The sequence below is a fragment of the Dioscorea cayenensis genome, chromosome 2, assembly GCF_009730915.1.
Source record: "Dioscorea cayenensis subsp. rotundata cultivar TDr96_F1 chromosome 2, TDr96_F1_v2_PseudoChromosome.rev07_lg8_w22 25.fasta, whole genome shotgun sequence".
NCBI classification, from domain to species: domain Eukaryota; kingdom Viridiplantae; phylum Streptophyta; class Magnoliopsida; order Dioscoreales; family Dioscoreaceae; genus Dioscorea; species Dioscorea cayenensis.
The window spans coordinates 17,821,483-17,846,301 of NC_052472.1; the positions used below are offsets into that span (position 1 = coordinate 17,821,483).

At 33.4% G+C, this 24,819-nt stretch overlaps 1 protein-coding gene across 1 annotated transcript; it reads right to left on the bottom strand.

The window, feature by feature from the left end:
• Window positions 1–7,071: 7,071 nt before the first annotated feature.
• Window positions 7,072–11,808, bottom strand: LOC120277248 (probable pectate lyase 5). Its single transcript, XM_039284009.1, has 4 exons — window positions 11,358–11,808; window positions 10,392–11,274; window positions 8,797–8,999; window positions 7,072–7,315 (listed from the first exon to the last, which is right to left on the bottom strand). The coding sequence occupies exons 1-4, from the start codon at window positions 11,531–11,533 to the stop codon at window positions 7,099–7,101; spliced, it is 1,479 nt and encodes a 492-aa protein (XP_039139943.1). The 5' UTR covers window positions 11,534–11,808; the 3' UTR covers window positions 7,072–7,098.
• Window positions 11,809–24,819: the final 13,011 nt, after the last annotated feature.

Below are 24,819 nucleotides of genomic sequence, written 5' to 3' on the forward strand. Positions count from 1 at the left end.
AAACTTTTTCACAATAAAATCATTAACAGATGAAAATAAAAACATACATGAAAAGGTTATACAATTACATACATGAAGAAACTCAAAAATATGGAAAAATTCATAGGAAGGAAGAGCCTTCTAAGGATAACTCAGGTTTAACAGGCCATCTTTGATTCAAAATAATTAAAATGGAGAATAAATTCATTAGCAATAAGAAAGCTCAGAATGCACAACATCATTTTTATATGAGTGTTATATTATTGCTACACTAAAAAAGTGAGAAAGAAATAAAAAAAAAATGAAGTTTTAACAAAAGACAAACCTTACGAGAAAAATTACAAATATCTATTAAGCATGATATGAGAATTCCTCTACTCTGAAGTCGGCTTAGGAAAACTTATCTTGATCAATACTAACAAATGCATCTAAAACACAATGATATTGGCATATTGGCCCACCCAACATCACTGCCTTACAATGCATCCTTTGTCCCCTAAAGGGACAAAGATTAAAATATCAAAATTCAACCACCCCACTATTATATTCTTCTAAAATCATCAAATTTCAAAGAATTTAAAGTGTTATAAAATATAAACTGGAAATCCTTAATGTGCAAACTTATAAAACTCTTTATGTACAACCATTAGATTGAACATTTACAATTGAATTTAAAACAGTTGAGGCAATTTAAAGAACCATCATAAATGATATTTACTCACCATAATTACTACTGATCAAAACCACCATATTTAGATTAAGAATTTAAGAGTCCCAAATTATAGAAAAGAACACTTAAATGGAAGAAGTAAAAAGACCATATTCAAGTTCAAGATTCAAAAAATAAAAAAATAAAAAAAAAAAAAGACACATTTGAATCTTAACAAATACCAAACTTTTCACAATAAAATCATTAATAAACAAAATATTTCCACGGGGAGCGACAAGCACGGGGTGACTAAGGAGAGCCAATATGTATGTGAGAGAGATATAGAGAGTGACGGGGTTTATTTGCGGGCGAAGATGAAGACGGGATGGCACGGGTGGCCGGGTTTGTTTGCGAGCGATGGGTGATGGGGTTTGTTGGCATCGGTGATCGTAGTAGCAACGAGTGATGAGCTTGGTGGCGCTGGATGTGGGTAGTGGCCATGCAAATACGAAGAGAGAAGGGAGGAATTAGGGCATGGCTTGTTTTTGTTTTTGTTTTTGTTTTTTAAATCACTGACTAGGAGAGATAAAGGAGGATGATGTGGATGCCAACGGGTGTACATGTCGTTCGTGTAAAGATTTCGGGCAACTTCTTTGCATGATATAACATTACTCTTTTATTATGTATTTCAATAAGTTAAAATTCTATGTTATGTGTTTTATGAGAATGTGTGTGTAAAAGTATTTCTAATTACCGCTAAACCAGAGTTTAGAAAACATTAAGGGAAATTTGGTTTGAAGTAAGTAGGTGTAATGTAATTGTTTTTAGATATAAGTGACTATTTTGTTTGATGTAAAAGTTTCACTTACATATAAAAGTGGATGTAAAACAACTGACAACTCGGCAACGTTTATATCAATCCAACTTACGGCAAAATTTAGTATAAGTTGAATGTTGTAAAGTAAGTGACATCCACTCTAGTTATCTAAACACTGAAACTTATCTCATATTAATTACAAAATTATTATATAAATATTGTTAAAAAAATTTTAGTAATTGAAAATACTTTAAAATATTTAATAAAGTAAGTGTTTTTAAATTTTAATTATAAAAAAATATTTTCTTGAGTCATATACTTAAAGAAATATTAATTTTTTTATTTAATAAATAATTATTTATTTTAATTATTTTTTTACCTAAATTAATTTTTATGAAGAATGTTAAATATTTAGCGCTAATAACCACCTACCTTTTAACTTATATAAAATAAATAATAAAATAAATAAATATAGTATTTTTAGTTACAACAAATCAAACAATATTAATCTATTTTGAAATATAGTATTTTTACTTACATTGTGATTTTTATTTATAACGAAACAACCCCAAATGAGATTTAGTTATCAACAATAACTTGTTTAATAATTTTTGAAAAATAAATGAAAATCTAATTTGAATTTTTTTTTTTCTGAAAAAGATACTTTTTCCCTGCTCATATTAGAGTAAACAAAATAGTTTAATGACTTGTCATTTTTCAATCAGACATACTTTGCTCAAGAACCATGACCGCTATATTAGAAGTGAGCAATCAATTTAGAATTACAATCACAATAAAATCTCAATAAATACTCAACTAAAGCTTCAAAACAAGTTTGCAAGTCTAGTTTATTAAATATAATAACTATAGAAAATATTTTGATTTTAAATTAAGAAGCTTTAAACAAACTATGAAGAAAGTGATAAATTAAAATAAATTAACATTTTATAGAAATATTTTCAAGGGAAACATTGTTCTTCAACTACATTATTTTGATTTTTTTTGGAGAAAATGAATAAACCACTAATTTATTAAAAACGAGCAACAAAAGTAAACAACAACCTGATGAAAAGAAAATATACAAAAGAACAATTTACAAGACATCATTAGAAAATAGAAGTATCAAAGAGGATAATATGGCAAATCAAAGCATGGAAAGGGCCACCAAAAGTGATGCTAGCTTACAAACAAACTAAAAAGTAAAAACAAGACAAAAGATACAGTTGAGTCGGCAAAGTCCATCATGTGATAACAATAGTCCTACTCAGCTGTTATGGTGGAGTTGTTTACTCCGCTATAGACTCGAGGGTCGTGGTGTCGGCAATGTCTTCTTATCTAGCACTCAAGAAATCCAAGGAGAGCTTGAGTTTCTAAAGTGAATCTTTTGAAAAGCATTGCTGCGTGTCACGTGCTGCAGAAATCCAAGAAAGAAGTATATGAATACTTTTTATGATAATTGAAAAATGAGGGAGCATAAGGGATTTAAAGATTCTTCTATTTCTTTCAAGCTAGGTATTCCATAGGATGGCTCTTAGAAGGAGATCCCATAAAGCTCGTTGTATGACTTCCAGATGTTGGAAATATAGTACCACATCGGTTGTGTGATAGAAGTGTAATGAGTTTATATATAGGTATAGGGGTTGAGCCACTAAGTCTTGGACTTTTTGGTGTAAGACCCCTAAACTTATATAGAGCCCATATAGAGCCCACTAGTACCAAAATATAAAATCTAACATGGTATCAGAGCAATATAGTGGAGCCACCGATGTAGTACAAGTCCATGTGTGTATGACCTCTATGTGTGTAGGACCTCTAAGACACAAGTAGTGTACAAGTCCTGGTAAACAGACCTCTAGTGTACAAGTCTGAGCAAGTTCAAACGAGTTGAATTTGAGGGAGGGTGTTGGAAATATAGTACCACATCGGTTGTGTGATAGAAGTGTAATGAGTTTATATATAGGTATAGGGGTTGAGCCACTAAGTCTTGGGACTTTTTGGTGTAAGACCCCTAAGCTTATATAGAGCCCATATAGGGCCCACTAGTACAAAAATATAAAATCTAACACCAGAGAAGGAAACCAAGAGTTCCAGACCTCGCAATGTGTGAGAGGACAAAATTTCAAGCCCATGGTTTGGCTAAAGAAGTGTCAAATGCACTCAGCAAAAACACACTTAAAGAACAGGTGGGCTTATGTTTCAATAGCCTAATGGCAAAGTACACAAGTGTTAGTAGTGCAATGTATGTTGCAATCTCTCTTCAAAAGGTTGTCTAGGGTAAGGATATTTTTCGTCCCGAAGCTAACCAACATAACAATGTAATATTGCTTGGACAACTAGTCTTCTAGAAATATGGGCTCAGAGGACTATGTATTCCTCCATCAAAAAGGAATTAGTACAAGGATTGAATACGGAAAAGCCTGTTACTCTCTGGTCCCCATATCTTCTTGACATTTTAAGAGTTAGAACAATGTGGGGAAAAAGACATAAGTGACGAGATAACAGCAAGAAAGGTTGTTCAGAAAAAAATGTTTTCTAGAGTAAGGGCACCTTAGAAAAAGTGTCTTATTGAGATCCAAGGAACTGTACAATCGTTGTAGAGACCAAGCCATATGTCTTTGGGAGATTTACCATCTAACCATTTATTGTGCCAAAGTGAACTAGATGTGCCATTCTTGATACTTTGTGAGGAATAAGTGTGGAAAATAGGAAGAACGAAGCAATACTGGCCCAAAAGAAGGCTTTTTTCCTAGGTAGTTTGTGAAGCAATGGGCATTGAGGGCCTTGATTCAGGTAGTTGAACTGAATAATTTTTGGCAAACAATTATTTTGACTTCTACATATTTTCCACCACCATATTCTGAGTAACGCTTTATTAAAATCTTGAAGATTAAGAATTTCCCACCCATCCATCTTGCAAGGTATGCAAATCCTGTTCCAAGCCATAAGACGGATGCCCCTAGGACCTAGATCAGGGTCTTTTCAGAGAAAATCTCTTTGAATTTTGATCTATAGCCATAAAGCTTATAAAATTTTTATCCAAGTATTTTTTTTCTCCAAAAATAGAAGTATTATTCAAAAATCCCCATAAGGATTATTTGTAACATGAATTATTATTCATGGTTTTATGTGGTTTTTTATGCCATTTGTTTGGATTTCAATTCAGTTCAATTAGTGTATTTATGATATATTTTTTTTATTTGATATATTTAGGCTTAAAAAATTTGTTTGATATTCAACTTCAACTAGTTTGCCTATTTGGCAATTGACCTCAATTGTAACCCAGATTAACCAAATATTACTATTTCAAAGCATTGCCACTAATTATTTCTTATAATTTCTTAAGCGTGGTTTTTTTAGAAAAAAATGAATTTTTTTTTGTTTATATAACCACTAACTTTGAATTTCATAGATAACCATTTTGTGACATATTCTGTGACAATGTACTCAATTATTTTTAGGGTAAATTACCTAGTTGGTCACTAAAGTATTGCCCAATTCCTATTTGGGTCACTAAACTAAAAAAAATTCTATTTGGATCACTTAACTAAATAAATCATTCCAATCAAGTCACTATCACAAACGGCGTTAACGGAAGGCTGAGTTGGCTTGCCACCTTACCATTGGCCTCACCTCGTCAGCAACACCCGTGCAATGTTCATTTCTCACCATTCCCCTCTTACATCCAAACAACTCCTTCATCTCCTTCCAAACTCCTCTCTTTCTTTTCTTCTTTCTCTTCTCCATCTCTTTCTTCATCTTTTCAACCTTCATCTCCTTGTCCTCCTCTTCCTCCATTATCATCTTCTTCTTCCTCTCCTTCTGACTTCTACTTAGCTCATCTCCATTAATGAGCATCTCCCTTATATTCATATACCCAATAAGCAACATTTGAGCTACAAACCTCATTGGCATTCACAACCTCTGCTTCTTTTGCATTTGATTCAATCTCACTGCTTACAATGAAATAAGCATGTATTCTCTTAATGCACTCTATGTCATGGGTTAAAAGATCTTCAATGGAGACTTCAGTGAACTGTATGGCTATCATGGACTCAAGCCCATGAATGCATGATTATTTGCATGTACATCAATGGCGGCACATAGAATTTGAAGGCGATTTGATGCATGCATTGATCCTCTCTTTTTTGGTATTAACCCGCAATTGATTCAATGATCTTCTTGTTTTTGCTTCACAATTTGAAGGAGCTTGTTTTTTGAATTTGAATTGCTAATGAGGTTTGTAGCTCAAGTGTTGTTTATTGGGCAGATGGGGATAAGGGAGGTGCTCATTAGTGGAGATGAGCTGGGTAGTAGTGAGAAAGAAAGGAAACAGAAGATGATGATAATGGAGGAGGAGGAGAAGAAGGAGGAAAATGAGGGAGATGAAGGTTGAAAAGATGAAGAATGAGATGGAGAAGATAAAGATGAAGAGAAAAAGAGGAGTTTAGAAGGAGATAAAGGAGTTATTTGGATATAAGAGGGGAATGGTGAGAGAGGAACAGTGCGCTGGTGTTGCTGACAAGGCGAGGCCAATGGTGAGGTGGCAAGCCAAGTCAACCTTATGTTAATACTGTTTGTGATAGTGACTTGATTGGAATGATTTACTAAGTTAAGTGACCCAAATAGAATTTTTTTTAGTCCAGTGACTCAAATAGGAATTGACGCATAGTTTAGTGACCATTTGACTCATTTATCCTTATTTTTATAAAGAAATTGAAATATATATATATATATATAGAGGACCAATCCTCTATGGACGTCCATAGATAAAAAATCTATGGATGTCCATTACCAGCCGTTGGATCTCGATTCAACGGCTAACATTGATGAACAGTAGATACTACAATAATATGAACAGTAATTACTGTTCGGAACAATATAATGAACATTGATACTATTCATCAATGTCAGCCGTTGGATCATGATCCAACGGCTGATAATTGGACGTCCATAGATTTTTTATCTGTAGACGTCCACAGGGGATGTAAATTCATATATATATATATATTTCTTAAAAAAAGAGAGATCCTTAACAATTAGATAAGTTGGAATACATAAGTTCATAGACAAAAAGCTTTGACCAACTAATTTTTTAAAGCTTTTTTTCCCCCAAATAATATCTTAAATTATTATTATTATTATTATTAATTTCATATCTTTGCTCAATCCAATGAAAGAAAAAGACATTCAAAGTGTCAATTTTGCTTCTATCAATTTGCTCAGTTTTCTTTATAAGACATAGGTTGGTCCAATCTTCTTCTTTTTCTAGGGGTCCATCAAGCACGTTGCATGCCTACTTATACGTTGCCAAATTTTCCTCCCCAACTTTTATAGGCTTCCAAATTATTATTATTTTAATATTTTTATTTTAAAAACAAATGAATTAAATAATTCAATTGAACCAAATTTTTAGGGTTTAAGCTTCATGCATTATAATAATAATTATTAATAAAATAATATACAAGTAATGCATTGATGTTAGAGTAGACATTGATCAAAAGGATCAAAGAATCAAAGAATCTCATCATCTTGCAACCAGGTTATACCTTTTACACAAGACAAAGCAATTCCAAAATATTCATATATATTTATATATAATATTATTTTAAAATTAATTTTTTCTCTGCCTAATTAAACTTTTTCCAGTCACATTCTATAAAAAATATAACAATAAAAATGACACTAAGAATACAGTTAAATAACAATACAAAGTTCGTGTTTGAGATAATGATGACGTATTACTTCCATAAACCATGCCGAAATATCCATATGCATCTCCTCCTCCACCGCCGGCCCCATTGCCACCGCCAGACGTGACACCAGGGCCATTATAATTGGTGCCAGAATATGCGACTCCCTTATTCGTGTCCCTATCGACAAGGACAAATCAGTAAATTGACTTCTTAACCTCCAACAATGTAGAACTATAGTCATAGAAATAATTGAAGACATCATTTGCATTATTTCAAACAAATTAAATAAATAATAATCAACACATAGGTCCATTCTTTTTAGTTATAAGTCATGAGAATGAGACTTGACTAAGGATTAGCTATGATTGAATCCATTATCAATTTAATAATCCACTTTAAAATAAAGCTTTTTTGGTGTAGAGGGTTGAAGTGAAGATGATCGACTAAAGCCATTGATAACCGTCGGATGTAAAATGGACGGTCAGGAGAAAAATTGCAACTTTGTAACTTTCAACCGGGCCCACACTCAAATATTATCAAAAGAACCGAAGCACGCCCTCGTCACGTGCTTCAATGTTGCTTTTTGGGCTTTTGGGAACCATAAAAAGTAATTTTTTATTTGAAATAAAGTTTAAAAAGAAATTAATTAATATATATAATTAATAAATATATTTTCTCTTTTCTCTCATCCCAATGTCATACTTTCCGCTCATTCCGTTTGTCACTAAAAAAAAAATTCATTTTTTTCACTATAAAAATATATATTATATATAAAAAGGTCAAGTAGGGCCCAGTCTATTAGGCGGTGGAAAATGATTTGTCTAAAGGCTGTTCCCTGTTACAGGCTCCACAGCCTAAAAAGGACGTGTGTGGAAAATAAAACTTATCCACCATATAATCCCACTGATAAAACGTTTGCCACCTCAGCAATGTAGTGAAGATAAAGTTTTTTTTTTAAAAAAAAAATTAGCATTGTAAAAAAAACAAAATCTTAGAAATCAGTATTATACTTTAAAAAAACACATTTTTTAAAAATTTAAAAATAAGCAATTTATCAACCAAGATTGTTTCAACCAATAAAAAAAATTTTGAATTAAGTCATTTTAAATTAGAATTTTTGTGTTAAAAAAAAGTTCAATCGAAAAAGTTCTCTGTTTTGCCAATAACTTCTTAGTCTATTGACACTAAATTTTTTATGAAAAATGTTTATATCCGATTGAAAAAGTTACTTCGAACCTCAATTTCACAGGGTGCAAGCACAGATGTGTTGGGTGTTAATCCTGCCTTTATACATGCTCCTGACGTTATTTATCTATAAAAAACGTTGATCGAAAGAGTCTTAATTTACCAATAACCTCTTGGTCTATTGACACTAGATTTTTTTTATGTAAAATGTTTATGTCCTACTGAAAAAGTTACTTCGAATTTCAATTTATGCAAGGTGCAGAGCACAAATGTGCTGAGTGTCAATCCTGCCTTTGCTTCTCACATAATTTATCTATATTTATTAAAAAAAAAAATTCTATTTTTACTTAGTAATTAGTATTAGAACCATTAACACATAAAAACAAGTGTTTGAGTTTGAGATACAATTACAAAAGTTAAATGAATAATAGATAATAAACAATAAATAATAAATGAAGGTGGTTAAGACTAACCCATTTGGAGACATGACACCAGCGTTTCGGGTCAACTGATCGATGAACATAGCGGACCTAGGCTCGATGCTAGTTGCCTTAGCATATATCTCACGTCCCTCTCCGGACGGCACAAAGAAAGCGCCGTTAACCATTATATCTCCTTCTGTTTTCCAATTCCATGCTGCCCATTCACTTTCATCTGTGTCCACTCTCTTAGTCACCTACATATATTCATTATAAATATATATATATATATACATAAATATTATAAAATTAAATTCAAATCTTATAAATGTGTTAGGATAATAACATGCATGTGGATACTAAAATTTTTTTTTTAGTTTAGATGAAAAAAAATTAGATATATAAATGTGTATAAGCAAAAACAGATGAAAATTTGTGTGTTTTTTTTTCAACGTGGAACAAACTCAACTTTCATTTTTTATATGAGAGTCAAATATTTTAATTTAAAAATATGAAAAATAAGTGTTTTGCAAAGCAATAATACAGTTGTTGATTAGAAGTTCTTTTTTTAAGGTTTAAATATGAAATGACTTGAAATATGTGGAAAAAGCCAATGAGATGTTGATTTTTAAAAAAAGAAAGAAGCACCTCCTTAACTGGTTGGCATTAATATCAAACTCAATAAAAACTTTTGCTTTCTCTTTAAATGCAAAAAAACGCTAACCTATGATATATGAATCTGGTATGAACTTCAAAAATACCAAAAAAAAAAAACCCATGAAAAGTTTAAAATTTTAAAACACCTCATTGCCGTTGAGATCAATTTTTTTTTTCCTTTACTGTATTAGCTATAGATTCATCTAGAATCATATCTGTTATTTATGATATTATTATCCAATAAAGATACTTATTAAAAAATATTATAAAAATTTTTAAAACACCCCCACCCAAAAACAAAAAAATTTAAAATTAACGAGAGAATGAAAAAAATATAAGAAAACCCTATTTAACTATAAATTCATACAATACAATATATTTATGATATTATTATTATTTATTAAATATAGATAAACCACATCATATTATGAATGCACATAGGAAATCCCTCAATATATCTGTGCATTCAACCCTTTGTGTCAGCAGGACACAAACATCATAGAGGATAGTACCAATAGACTAAAAATGTAGTTGGTATATTTATAACATTATTATCCAAAAAATGCATATAATTATTTAATTTAAAAAATTTTCAAGAATTTTTCTAACACTAAAAAAAAATCCAAAACGAAGAAAAAAACCCTAACCTCCTTGCATTGGGATAAAAAAAAATTTATTATTATTATTTTTTTTACTAAATATGAATAAACCAAAGTGTAAAAAAATATGTTAAGAAAATCTCTCAACACATATGTGATGCTTATTTACTTGAGTTGAGTTTGAACTCATCTTTTCAGTAGAACACAAACACAATAGGCCAGGGACCCAGTGCCCAATACCCCAAACACGTCATTAGCATATTTATAACATTATTATCCAACAAATATAAAATATATATATATATAACTATTAAATTTTTAAAAAAAAATAATCAAGAATTTTGCAAAAATCCCCTAAAAAAATCCAAAATCAAGAAAAAAAAAAACCCTAACCTCTTTAGCATTGGGATCAAACGGAGCTGTGTAGCGATTTCCTTGGCTGTTAATGGTGGGATTGGCACTGCCTCCAATGGCGTACATCTCCCACCTCGTGAAGTCATTGTTCACGACGTGGATGTACCCTCGCCGGCACCTCGGCATCCTCTGCACCAGCTCTTCTCCGAAGTGGTTGAAGGCGATCGTCACCTGCATCCCTGAATCCGCCATGTACGCATCATTGTGCCCTAAAAGCATCACCTTGTCATGGTGTGAGAAGTAGCTGTTTGAGATTGTGATCGCCGTCGATCCCATGATGGCGTCGATCAACCCGTCGGTGCAGTAGGACAAGGAGCAGTGATCGATCCAGATCTCCCTTGCGCTGTAGATTGAGATTCCGTCGCCGTCTGATAGTGTTCTGTAGCTGTAGTGGGTTGGGGATGATCGGACGTTGGAGTGGCCGGCGGGGACGCAGTGGTGGATGTGGATGTTGTGGATGATGACGTTGGAGATGTATTGGAGAGTTATGCAAGCGCCGCCGGCGATGTGGATGTTGGCGCCGCGGCCGTCGATGGTTTTGAAGCTGTTGACGAGGAGTTCTTCGGCGAGGCGGATGGTCATGTCGGTGGCGAAGGTGATCCAGAGAGGGACGTCTTGGATGACGCCGTACCGGAGAGTGCCCGGTGGGGGGTTGACAGGGTCGGGGTCGGAGGAGTCAGTGACGACATAGAACTGGCCGGATTTGCCACCGAGAGCGGCGCGCCCAAAGCCGATGCCACAGTCGGCAAGGCGTTGCCTGTCGGCGCGCCAGTCCGTGCCCGTGCAGCGCCAGCAGTCGTCGATGGGGTTGCCGGTGAGGCAGGGGTCGAGGAGCGCGCGCCGGTTGGAGTCGTTCACCTTCCTGCATAGCCGAGTTCAGGTACGCACACAAGGTGTTTGCTTTATTGTCTCTGTGAATGTGATTGCTTTGTTTTGGTTGCTTACCTTTGGAGTTCTTGAACAATGAAGTCTGGGTCTGTGTGAGTGGAGTTTAGGACTGCTGTGGTGAAGGAGAAGAGGAGAATGTAGGTGATGGTGATGATGTGCATGGTGATCATGGTGTTCATGGTGTTGAAGGTGTTCTTCTTCTTCTTTATCATCATCATCATCATCATCTTCATGGTGATTGTCTTGATGAAGATGAAGAAGAGTTGATGGAGGAGTATTTATAAGGCTTAAGAATTGGGAAAAGATTCATGCTTTGATGAATATAGTGAATTGAGAGATTTGTGAATGAAAAGTTGAAGGTGATGTAGGAATGAATGGGATTTGCATTCTTTGCTTGAGGAGTGAGATTAAGAAGAAGGGGAAGGGGAGGGTTAAAAAATGGAAGGTTAAAGAAAGAGGAAAACTAGGTAACAAGTTGGTTTTAGGATCTTGGAAAAAAAGTGATGGATTGTTTATTGTGAGGTTTTGTACTAGCTAAGTAATGGAAAGGAATAAAAACTATATATATATATATATATGTATGTATGTATTTTGGGATGATATTTGATTGATATAGGTTGGAAAATAGAGGATATAAATTATAATTAAAGAAAGAGATGAGGAGATGGAGACAAAAAGAAGAAAAAGAGGGAGCAAATGAGAAAGCAAATGAAAGGCAAAAGAAAACAAAAAAAAAACCTGTTTTTAAGCTTGTTGAAGTGAAGTATGCTTGAGCTCCTTAACTGGTTCACTGTATTCTTTGACTAAAAGATCAAACTCAGAAAGATTAGGCTTCCAAACTTTGTTTTCTTTTTGTCATGCTTAATTAAGAAGGAAATTTTTGTATGCACTGTAATTCATTGCATCAAAATTATTAAACATGTGCTGTGTTGTATTTAGATGACCTTGAATGGTTCATTTTCATTTATATGACCAAGTGACATTTATAGGTTTAATGCATGCATCTGGTATGTTCAATACAAAAATGAAACGGTAGATTGCTCCCTGTTTTTCGTGTTTTTCTTCTGTATATACACAAATTCAAACTCGAAATCACTTCCTAAACTGCTGCCACTTGAACCGATCTTATGGTGGTTTATATTTGTTTTAAAAAATATATAAAATTATGTCTGCCAATTCTTTACATTGTGTTTGGTTTGAAGATGAACAGAAAAAGTTATTCTTGGCTTTGTATAACTAATTAAGGTTAATGTAAAAGTAGCTTGAGAAAAAAAAGAGAACCAATTTTTTAAGGTTGTTGAGAAGGGCCTTTGCTGAGCTCCTATGTACTAATGAGGAGATTGAAAATTATAAAGACACTGTTAATATTATGTTTGGTTTGCAAGAGAACAGAAGAAAAGGTTGTTTAGGTTTTATATTACTGATTAAGTTTAATTTGAAAGTAAATTAAGAGAAAATAAAATAAGTTTTTTCAAGGTTGTTATGGAGGGGCCTAAGATAAGCTCTTCTTTGATTGATGAAAGAGTTTGAAAATTATGAAGGCATTGTTATCTTGTGTTTAGATTGGAGGCAAACAGAGGAATTAGTGGTTTGGGTTTTGGATTTTTAATTAAGTTTAATTAAAAAAATATATACCAAATGCATTATTAGGGACATAAAAAATTGCCCATAATTTGGCATGCTATATTTTATAATAAATTAAAATGTACAATTTTATTATTAAATCATATTAGTACTGTTAAGCATATTTTTATGATGATTTGTCATAAAATGGATGATATCATAGTGTGACAGAGACATCTATCATTAACAAAAATATAATTCAATTTTAAAAAACCCATTTTGATTAATATTAATTAATGTTCAATTCTTTGTTTAATTAATTAATGCAAGATAATCGTTTGAATATAAGCGCCTCAAATAAGTTATACTATACATGTATATATCCTTTTTTTATTTTTTTATTTTTGTTTAATAAGAAAAAAGTCAGTATCAGCATTTTTGGGAGTATGTGTGTTGATCTAAATATCCCAAAATTTGGAAAACAATTCTTAAAAGATATCCTTTTTCAAGAAGAGGGGGGCTTCTCACAATAACTAAAAAAAAAGTGTTCACTATCCGTTTCTTATCACATAACTTTATATATTTATTTAAATTTTTCCTCTTTAAATAAAGTGAACCTTATCTGTGTATCTACTTGTAACATGGCGGCTGATGAACAGGATAAAAAAAAATTCCTTTTCCTTTTTTCCACAGATTCATCAATAAAAATAAATAATGAATAGCAAAAAAAAAAAAAGGGGTGCCAACTATCTTTTAGTTTATTGGTAGATTCTTTGTGCATTTAGTGGAAAAAGGGGTTTTTATTACAGACATACCCTTGCAAAAATATGGAAAATTTAATTAAATTATTTCTAGTAAATAAAAAAATATCTAAAAAGTAAATATGTAATGTTGGTGGTAATATATGTAGCATGAAATATTTAATATATGCATTTAAAGATAAATATTTCACCCATTTTCCTCTAGTATTAAAAATTAATTGGTAGTAAATAATCTCAATTTTTCTTTAATTAGTGTGTATGAGAGGAGTAACTTTGCCAAAAAGCATATGTTGCCAAAAGATTTGTAACCTAACGGGCGTTTCGTTTCACTATGAAAAGCGAGCTTGAAATGTTTAACTATCTTGAGTTCGAGTCTGCTAAATACATTGATGGTTAAAAATCTTTGGTTATGGGTTTAGATTTACAATCCACATCTTGTGTCACTGGGTATATATATATATATATATGATTTTCTGTATTTAAAGGGAAAATAAAATAAAGAAAATGTGGAATATCAAATGAATCTTTAGAAGACTTTTTATCAGAAACCAAACTTTTGATGCAAAAATTGGAAAGTATGGACAAAGTTTGAAAACCAAGTCATATTGATGTGGATGATGTGGATCATGTGTTTGCCTATGTGTTGATCTGAATGCCTCCAAATTAGGGTTCATGGTATTTGACAAGGAAAAGTTGCTTAGTTGGTTTGCATAAATAATAAATAAATTAAATATTATTATTAGTTAAAGATTAGTTTGTTTACATCATCCATACTTTGATTCAGCAAGTTTTAATTAAGCTCATTCAATTGTTAAACACCATATTTTTTTTTAAAGGTTTATACACTTGTACTTTTGATAAAGTAATGTAAGTTGGATTCATATTATTGTAATCATGTGACCATTTTATAAATTATTTTGGTAGTTTTTTTCTTTACATTAGAGAATGAGTTTATAATGGTTGGATAAGTTTAAGTTAGAAATTATTTTTGTATTATCTCATGTTGACTCAGAGTTCAACTTAATTCTTCTTTAGAGTTGGAGTATATCCTCATTTAATTTGAAATAAGATTCTGGTTGAATTTAATTGAATTAAGTTTTCATGTATATATATATATATATTACTCAAAATTTATATTAATTAGGGTACAATATAATTATTTAAAATAATAAAATTTATATTCACCGCACAAGATGAGGGCACATGTGAGGTGTAAATGGTAGCAAATTTACTCGTGAAAATTACTCGAGATCAGGCTCGATCGATACTTCGAGTCGATTCGATTTTTTAGCTGGCCAGAGCTCGAGTACTCGTTTATCGTTAGCCGAGCTCGAGCCCGTAAAAAATCTTCGATTTCGTGAGAGCCATGACTAAAGCGAAACTTTTTATATATAAAATATTAAATTATTTATATATAAATTACAAAAATACATAATTATATAACCTATATAAAAATTACAAAAATACTTATGTATACATGCTAATCGAGCTGAACAGAGCCGAGCTCAAGCTACTTGAGGCTTTTTTAGCGAGCTCGAGCCTCGAGCACAAAAAATAGCCGAGCAGGCTCGAGCTCGAGCCCCGAGATAGTATACTCGGTCGAGGGCTCGAGGCACTGGTGATACTCGGCTCGGCTCGGCTCGTTTACATCCCTAGGCACATGTTCACATTTATGTACATTTCTAATTTCTCTTAAATATCAATGGATCCACAAGCTAATGGTTCTTAAGGATGTGTGGCCCCGCATCATACGGCTAGATTGAAAACATTCTATTATCAATGATTGCCCAAAAAAAATATGATTTTTGTTGTTTTTTAATAAATTATAATGAAGTTAATTATATCAACATTCTGAATTGTGTGATGTATTTTAATAAGTCATTGTTTTACATAGAATACGGGAAACTATTTCTTAGTTGATATTTTAATAATAATAATAATGTACCAATTGGGTTGTTCCAGTAACTTGAGTAGCTTAAACAAATAATTTTTAAATTTGATTTTTTATGCAAAAAAAAAAAAAATCATTGGTAGAAGTTTATCTTTTTATAGATCCCATAGTACTTCACACATGATTAGTTTAGAACCCGCAGTTCCTAAATATTACCGAGTCAAAATCCATAATAATAATAATAATAAAATTTTTTTATTATTAATAATAATAATTTTATTATTCTTGGTTTTATTATACATTTTTTTTCCCTAAAATCGTCATATCACTGGGTATGGTTGTAACCACTAAGCTAAGACCCATGCTATGAAGTTTGATGTCTTAACAACTAACATTATAACTAAATAGACTTCTTTTTTTTTTAATTAGTTGAGTGTGGATCTAATCACTTTCAAATCAAGCTTAATAACATGTATTAATAATTAATATTTTGAAGTTCATCATTTAAAAAGTAATAATATCTAAACATCATTAAATTCTTTTTAATCCAAATCCAAAAGTATCTTCATATATAATAATAATAATAATAATAATAATAATAATAATAATAATAGTTTTAAATAAATATTGTAATAAATGGAAAATAAATATATATAGATTAAGTGTTAAAGATATCTATTATTTAATTTTGAATTAATTGTTGGTTATTTGGCTGATTAAGATACATATACAAAATATGGACAAATGAAGTCTCAAAATCTTGTATGTCTCATGATGCTTAATTTAGTTAATAATTCATCTTAATTTTCTCATGATGCTTAATTTAATTAATAATTCATCTTAATTATTTATCAATAGCAATAAGCAATAAATGATGGTACTAATAACAAAGAACTAATTAATCTAAATTTCATTATTTTTAAATATTTAATTAATATAGAGTTTGCCTCTAAGACAATGACAAAAACACAATGACATATATTCATGTTAATACTAATTTTTGTAATAAAGCTTAGTGTCTGAGCATATATTAAAATGATAACTAACAAATATTAACCATTTTTTTTAATTTATTTTTATGAGGAAATAAATAAAAAAACCCTCCCTCAATTTCGATTATCCACAAAACAAAAAACCAACAAGTTTCAATATTCACACAAAGTTCGTCTTTTTTTTTATATGAGTTTCTTTTGCAATCCTTCTATTAGCAAACGGGATGAAGTTTGGAGTGTTTTAATGAAAATACCCTTCAATTATTGTCTCACTGTCTAGACATTGAGAAGTAGTTTGGGTAGTTGCGAATCTAGATGAGTAAATGGTGATCATAGGTTAATTTTTCATTTAGAATCATAATGTTTTACTTGCGAATTTGTTTTCCTATTTATAGTTGCAAGTTTTCGTATACAATACAAGTTTTCTAATTAGTATGCTCTATTTTCATTTAAAATTTTACTTTCCAATTGAGATGTAATATTTTTATGTATAAAAAATTAAGTGAAAAGATGAGAAAAAGTGATTGAAGTGATGTCTATCTGTACATTTTTTAAAAAATATACAGGATTTGGCGGAATTTTTCATGCCAATATTGCAAGTTTGGAATTATTTAAAAAAAAAAAGCTAACTAAGTGAGTTGTGATGACTAGAAAAGTAAACAACCTGAAAAAAGAGTGTATGCTAGTGACATTCAAATGTTAGATAGATTTATTGGGATGTCTAGAAACTTTCATGACCTATAATTAATTTTCCCTTAATTATATTTTAATTAGATTTATTTTTTATATGATTAATTTTTAATTTTTAAAATTAAAAAGAAATGAACTCGAGACAGACCTAGCACACTAACTTAATGAGGTGGAATTATGAAGATGCCTGAAAGATTGATTTATTTTCCATTAAGAAAGATAGAAAGAGAGGAAAAGAGAAAAAGATTGATTGACCGACTGACTGATTGATGTTATTAAGCCATGCTTTTTTTTTATTTAATGCGTGACTTAAATTTGGATGAATGAGAAATATTGATTGCTAGCCTAATAAATAATTTAAAGAATATTTTTCCTCCGTTAAATATTTTAAAATTTAATTTTAGAAAATAATTAATGATTCTTAAATTAATAGCATGTACGGGCATTTATATGACAAAAATGAAATGTCAAATGACGGTCACAATGCTCCCATAAATAGAAATGAACATATAAGCAATATTAATGAAGTGAGTTGATCTCTCAAACTCTCACTTAGCGGTTAAAAAAAAAAAAAAATCTTTTTAACGAAAGTGGTACAAATTCATGTCTCTTTCATCTCATATCAGTTGAGCAAACAAGGGCATATAATTCAAAAGCAACCCTCTTGTGATCCATTGATTTATCCTATAATCACATTATTAAACTCTTTATCAAGTGATCTATTAACTTATCATATACATCCACATTATTAAACTTTATCTATTAAATCATGGTTTGGCCGGAAACAACAATTTCTTTGTTTTTAAACAAGCGAATAAACTATATATATTAAAATAAAACTAGAAATATAATGGAGTACATATAAGCAAATGAACGAAGAATAGGGGTACAAGAATAAAAGCAGTGAGAAAAAACTGAACACAAGTTCACTAAGAGTGAGCACAAACACATAAAGCATAATAAGTATGCTCAATATATGTATATCCTAGAGAGTAAGGATCCCCTTAGGAGGGCTCAGGCAACAAAGAAATGCCCAACATACGCATATTCTAGATAGTAAGAATCCCCTTAGGAGGGCTTAGGCAACAAGGAAAATATGGTCAGGTTATGCAGGTGCTAGTGCTTGTTTCCCAGGGCTACTTGACTCGCCCTTTTGCCAGCAACAAACTCTAGAATTCTTTTGACTGTGGCTGCCACTTAATTTCTATTTTATTTATTTATTTAGTTATTTTTGTTGACGTCATTAAGGATAACATATGAGACCAGTGATAGGAATATATTATTAAACTTCAACTAAAACAAATTATAATTTAAATTGGTTTTATAACCGACTATCAAATATCTGCATAAATTTTTTATAATGTGGTCAAATTCCTTAATTTAATTTGACAAAGTATGCACATGGTATGCACCCGGCTATCCTTGCATCCATTCCATATAAGTGCTGTGAACACTCAAATTCCCAAATCTTGATCTCTCTGAGCTAACAGTTTAGATTTCTCCTAGGGTTTTAAAAGGTGAGAGAAAGAGAGGCTTTGTGGAAATAAGAGAGAGTGAAAAATAGCACCTCATCTTGTTAGGGTGAATCCCTTGTTGGTTTGAAGTGAAGGCAGGTTGTGAGAGCTTTGTAATCTTTTTGTGGCTTGGTTCAAGCTATTGTTTTCTCCTTGCTACTCTTGTAATGTCCCAAAATATAGTAAAGTTTTGTCTTTCTGTGGTGGATGTAGGTTTGTTTTGGCCGAACCATATTAAATTTTTTTCTCTCTCCTTTGATTGTTTGTGTGTCTCTTTGATTGCCATTTTATGAGTAATGCTATATAGAGCGAACCAGTTACACGAACCAGCTACATGACTGATGTGCTAGTGACGTGGCGACTGGTTCTCTCTCCTCTTGTTTATATATTTTTTATTTTAAAAATCAAAACATTTAATAAAATGAGAAGCTCTCTCTCTATCACTTTCTATCTCCCGTGTCTCCTCTCTCTCTCTCTCTCTCTCTCTCTCTCTCTCTCGATTCCCAACTCCTGACCGCCGCTCCCATAGAATGAATTCATGTTTCGTCAAAGGCTAAGATCTTGCCCCTCGATTCTTTCACATGGATAAACCTAAATCAAGGGCTGCAACTAAAGTTGCCACGCCACACAATCTCCATACTCATTTATAGGGCAAATCATCATGGCCACAAGAACATCTGAAAGAGTAATGCTACATAGAGCGAACCAAATACACAAACCAGCTACATCAATGATTTATGATGAATATATATAAAATATCAAGCAACAGAATGAAAAAAGAGGCTCAGATTCAACAGTGAAAATTTTCTCCCACCCTTCCCCCTCCCTCTACAACAATAGGAGTAGCGGTTGCCTACTAGGCCATCCAAGCTACTACGCCATCGTTGTAGAGAGACGAGGGCATGAGAGAATTTTTTAGGGCATCATTATTGCCTCTGTACTTGATTTCAAGCTGAGCTGAGACTCTCGGAAAAGGGCACCAGAGAGGGGAGCAGCAGTCGGGAGTAGAGGCACGAGAGAGAATAGGGCAGCCAGGCTTTCATCCCAAAATTTCAGAGAACCTAGGGCACGAGTGAGAGATTGACCGGGATCTGCCGCACGAGAGAGAGAGGGGGAGCGGCGGCCTCATTTTATCGCATAAGAGGGAGAGGAGAGAGAGAGAGAGAGAGAGGGGGTGGGGGGATGGCGGCCAGCCTCTTTGGCTTTTAAGAGAAGCTAGGGCACATACACGAGAGAGATAGAGGGAGTGGCTGCCTGAATCGGGGGCACAGCAGAGAGGGGCACTCGTGTCGCAAGAGAGAGGAAAACGGTGGTCAGAATTGGTGGTGCAGGAGAGAGAAGATGGGGGAGTGGTGGGAATCGAGAGAGAGAAATGAGAGATAGAAAGTGATAGAGAGAGTTTCTCGTTTTATTAAATGTTTTAATTTTTTTTAAATATAAACAAGAGGAGAGAGAACCGTTCCCCACGTCACCAGCCACATCAGTCGTGTGGCTGGTTCGTGTGACTGGTTTGTTCTATATAGCATTACTCATAAAAAAGATGAGAGAGAACCGATCGTCACGTCACTCAGCCACATCAGTCGTGTGCCTGGTTCGTGTGATTAGTTCGCTCTATATAGCATTACTCTTTATTGAGATACATGGTTGTATGCCCTTGTAACACTGCACATTAAGTGTTCAACGAATGGACACATCCGCTAAATAATTAACACATAATTAACACACTGATCTTGAACTTTGAGTTGCTTTCAAGACAAACAGAGATAAACAGTAAAAAAAGAACACATATTCTGACATCAAACAATAGCACTAAATAATAAACAAACAGACATTTTGCAGCGCTAACACAGTAAACTTGTATTTACAGTTTGCAAGGCCTGAAAGTTCACACTTGAGTGTTATCATCATTAAGATCACCAACAGTAAATAGCCTGGTTTATCTATGGAGGTTTGGTGTCTGCTTTATCTCAGTCCCAAGCTCTTGCTCAATCCGATGCCTGCACAACCACCCATCTCTAGTAATTTAATGCAAAAAAGAAAGAAGAAGAAAACAACATTAGGAAGAAGCTTGGCTTAGTGGATTTCATGCAAGAACTGTTTGCAATTGATTAATTGCTTTCTCTTTACTAATTTTAAGTATTTTGTTTTTTCTAACATACTATTGTCATACAGAGAGTTTTGAGTGATAATTTGTTCCTTGGATAAAGAAATCGGCTTGTTAAAAAACCTCACAGTGTTGGATTTGAGCTCGAATTGATTCTTCGGTGCCATTCATGACCATATGAGAAGGAATGTGGGAAGGATGAAGAGTTTTTTTTTTTTGTTTTTTTTTAAGAATTTCCCATTTTTTATATTTACAACCCAAGAAAAATACTCATAAAAGGAGTCATCATTTTTGCATGTTCATAAAAAATGATGCATGCTAGATTTGATAATCTATTTCATAGAGGCCAAGTATCACACGTGCATGGCATGCATTTAATCTTTCCCATGTAAGCCATGGCATGCTCAATCATGCATACATAAAGACTTTTCTCTTGCCATATATATATATATATATATATATATATATATATATATATATATATATATATATATATATATATTTATTTCTCTTATTGTGTATTTCTTGGATTAAAGATGGGTGGTGTACCTTGTTGAACGCTGTGGGAGAAATTTTTGGCAATCCAATGATCCTTCTTCTCCAAATTTTTCGTCTCCTTCTCCGTAAAGAACCAAAACCTCTTCCTTCTCTCCTACTCTTAGTCCTCTTCTCTTCTTTTCTTCTATTTTTTCCTTTTCCAAACTCTGTCTCTTTTTTCTCCTTTCTCTGTCTCTCCTCTTGTTTCCTTCTCTCTCCCCCCAAAGAATCCTCAACTCCCCGAGAGATTTTTTTTCTAAAAATTTAAATTCAAAATTTTCCAATTCTAATATTCTTTTTTTAAAAAAAAAATTTATTTTTGAATTTCAAACCCTCTTTTTTTCCCTCTCTTTTTAATTTTTTTTATTTTTATTATTCAAAAAAATTTATTGTTATTATTATTTTTTTACTTTAATAATATTAGGAATTAAAAAATCCATATAAACACGGACATTGAGTAGTTGAAAAGTGTGTTGAGATTCAGCAAGCCGGAACTTGAAGTTGCTTGTGAAGATTTCAGTAACATAATTGGTGTCTTCCACATAAAGTAAAATCTACAAAGGCACAATGATGAATGGGCCCGAAATTGTTGTTTTCTCACTTAGTAATTCAGAAAATTAACTACTTTGAGGTTCAGTTTCAGAATGAGGTAATTATTTTAACAACAGGTTTCTGCAAGAACAGAGATTTAGAGTTGATCATACACATTGAGTGAGGGAACTCTTTGTATTGAATTTAGGTTGCAGATTTTGTGAGGTTAAATAATGAGAATACAACGAAGTCATCGGGGTATTGCAGAGAAAGAGAACCATATTCAAGGATGCTTGTTTTTTGAATATGCGGCAAATGGAACACTATACTATGATCATCTTCATTGTATGTGTGTTCTGTTATGGTTTCTTATTGACTTGTATCTTTATCATCTCAACAACATTATGTGTGAATTCATCATAGACGGTGAGCGATGCCAATTCTCTTGGCTAAGACTAATGAAAATAGATATCGAGTATAGCTCGCGGACTAAAATATTTGCACACTAAACTCCAACATTCATTCACAATATCTGAGTTGAACTCCAGTTCTGTGTATCTTACTGAAGATTTTTCTCCAAAGGTGTGCAATTATATTATTTGATGATACTTACAAAAGATTTTTCTCCAAAAGTGTCCTCTTATTTTTCTTCTTTTGTTCATGAATTAACTTAACTACTACTGATGATAAAATCTATGGTATCTATGTAGTTGGTTGATTTTGAAAGGTGGAAAACCTTTGTTTCAAAACCAGACATAAATGGTTCTCTGTCGCCAATGGCCTACCCTATCATGGGTTTATCATCTCAAGCTGAGGCCATAACCCTTTTCCAATATCAAGCTGAGGCCAGACGTGAAGCCCTTGTTCGAAAAGGATCAATCATATCAGATGTCTCTCCGAAGAAAGGGAGGGTCGAGCTCGGCGGCCCGTCCTCCTGAGCTTGTTACCTTTCCTGTCTTCCACGCTTGTTAATCCCTCTGGATTTGTTCTCTCTTCCATACTCTCATTATGGTTTTAATGATTATGACTAAAATAATATGTTGGAACTGCAGGGGCATTTCTTCGGGCGACACTTCGTCCCGTATCCTTTAACTCATTCGCACTCTCAAACCCGCAGTGATTTGCCTTGTTGAGACTAGAGCTAATGAAGATCGGCTTATTCGTTTTTGCAGGAAAGTTCCTAAATGCTGGGAATGGGCTGCTCTTCTCTCTGACGGTTACTCAGGCGGTATCATCGTTTTTTGGCATAAGACCATCGGCACAGTTACTCGGTCGCTGCGTCCAGACGTGCCCTACATATCGTTATATCCTTTGATTCTTCTAAAACCTTTCTCATTTCCGTGGTTTACAACTCAACTCGCTTTCGCAATCAGTGCTATCTCTGGAACGAGCTTTCCAAAATTACTGCTTTACTTATCCCCTGGCTTATTGTGGGTGATTTTAACACTGTTCTCCACAGATCTGAGCACAAGGGGGGTTCCTTTTCTTATCATGATCGTAAATCTTGGTTTTTTCTTGATTTTGTCGAAAGCAATAACTTGATTGATCTGAACTATTCTGGTTCTCATTTTACTTGGTATAATAATCAATCGGGGCTTGCTAGGCGGTGGGCCAGACTGGATCGGTGTCTGATGAACCTCGCTTGGTCTAGTTATTTTAAGTTTAATAATTTAAAGCATCTTTCTCGTTCTTTCTCTGATCACTCTCAGCTTTTTCTCTGTTCGTCCCCAACTCATATTCTCAATAAACGTGTTTTCAGGTTTGATAATAGCTGGTTTGATTTTTTAGCTGCAATTCAGATGGCTTGGGTGTGCTCCCCTCATGGGAATCCCATGCATGCTCTGTCGCATCTTCTGTCGCGCACTTGCACCAATCTCCGGTCTTGGCGCTGGTCCGGAGTTAACAGGGTTGATTCCGAGTTACTTCGCACCGAAGCTGAGATTGATTTCCTTGAAAATTCTGATTTTAACTTGGTTTCTCAGGCTAATCTTATGGAGCTTTACAGTAATTTATCTAACTTGCAATGCTATAGTAATAACATGCGGGCACAATGTGCCCGTCTTTCTTGGATCAAAGATGGCGATAGGAATACGACTTTTTTTCATGCTGTCACTTGTATTCGTGCTCAAACTAATTGTATTGCGCAGGTTGTTAATGCTTAAGGAATCCTTTTCCGCGACCATGCAAGCATCGAGAGTGCCTTCCTCACCTTTTATAAAAATCTGTGGACCTCCCCGATTTGTCCCCTGGCGAATCCTCTTGATGCTAGCTCTTCCTTGTGATCTTCCCCGTCTATCGGATTCTGACGCTGCATCGCTAGTTTGTGAGGTAACAAAAGAAGAAGTTTATCGTACCATTCTTGACCTCCCTACTGGTAAGGCTCCTGGTCCCGACGGGTTTACAGTTGAGTTTTATCGCAAGGTTTGGCCTCTTATTGGTGATCACCTTTACTCAACTATTCGGTTTTTCTTTGACAACTATTTTATTCCTTCTTCTGGGGGTAAAACCTTCATTTCTCTTATTCCCAAGAAGGAAAAACCTAAACTCGTCTCTGATTTCAGACCGATTTCTTTATACAATGTCAATTTCAAAATTATTTCTAAAATCTTAGCTAATCGACTGAGGCATGTTCTGCCTCTTTTGATTGGCCGTGAGCAAGCTGGTTTTGTGTCGGATCGGTGCTTCTTCGATAATATTATTGCGGTGCAAGAGATTGTGCATTCGATGGAATCTGATACTAAAAACCCCCCGAGGATGTTAATCAAACTCGATATTGAAAAAGCATACGACACTGTGAACTGGAGTGCAATTCTTGTTGTTCTGTCCAGAATGAATTCCCCCCCTCTGGATATCCTGGATATCCACTTGTCTCCGATCTTCCTCTTTCTCTGTTCTAGTTAATGGTTCCCCTTCCTCCTGGTTCTCTTCGTCTCGTG

Excerpts from the sequence above, each read along its gene's own strand:
- LOC120277248 (XM_039284009.1), bottom strand. The coding sequence starts at position 11,533 with ATGAAGATGATGATGATGATGATGATAAAGAAGAAGAAGAACACCTTC. Across the intron at positions 11,275-11,357 it reads ATTGTTCAAGAACTCCAAAG|GAAGGTGAACGACTCCAACC; the intron begins GTAAGCAACCAA and ends TCGGCTATGCAG. Across the intron at positions 9,000-10,391 it reads TTGATCCCAATGCTAAAGAG|GTGACTAAGAGAGTGGACAC; the intron begins GTTAGGGTTTTT and ends GAATATATGTAG.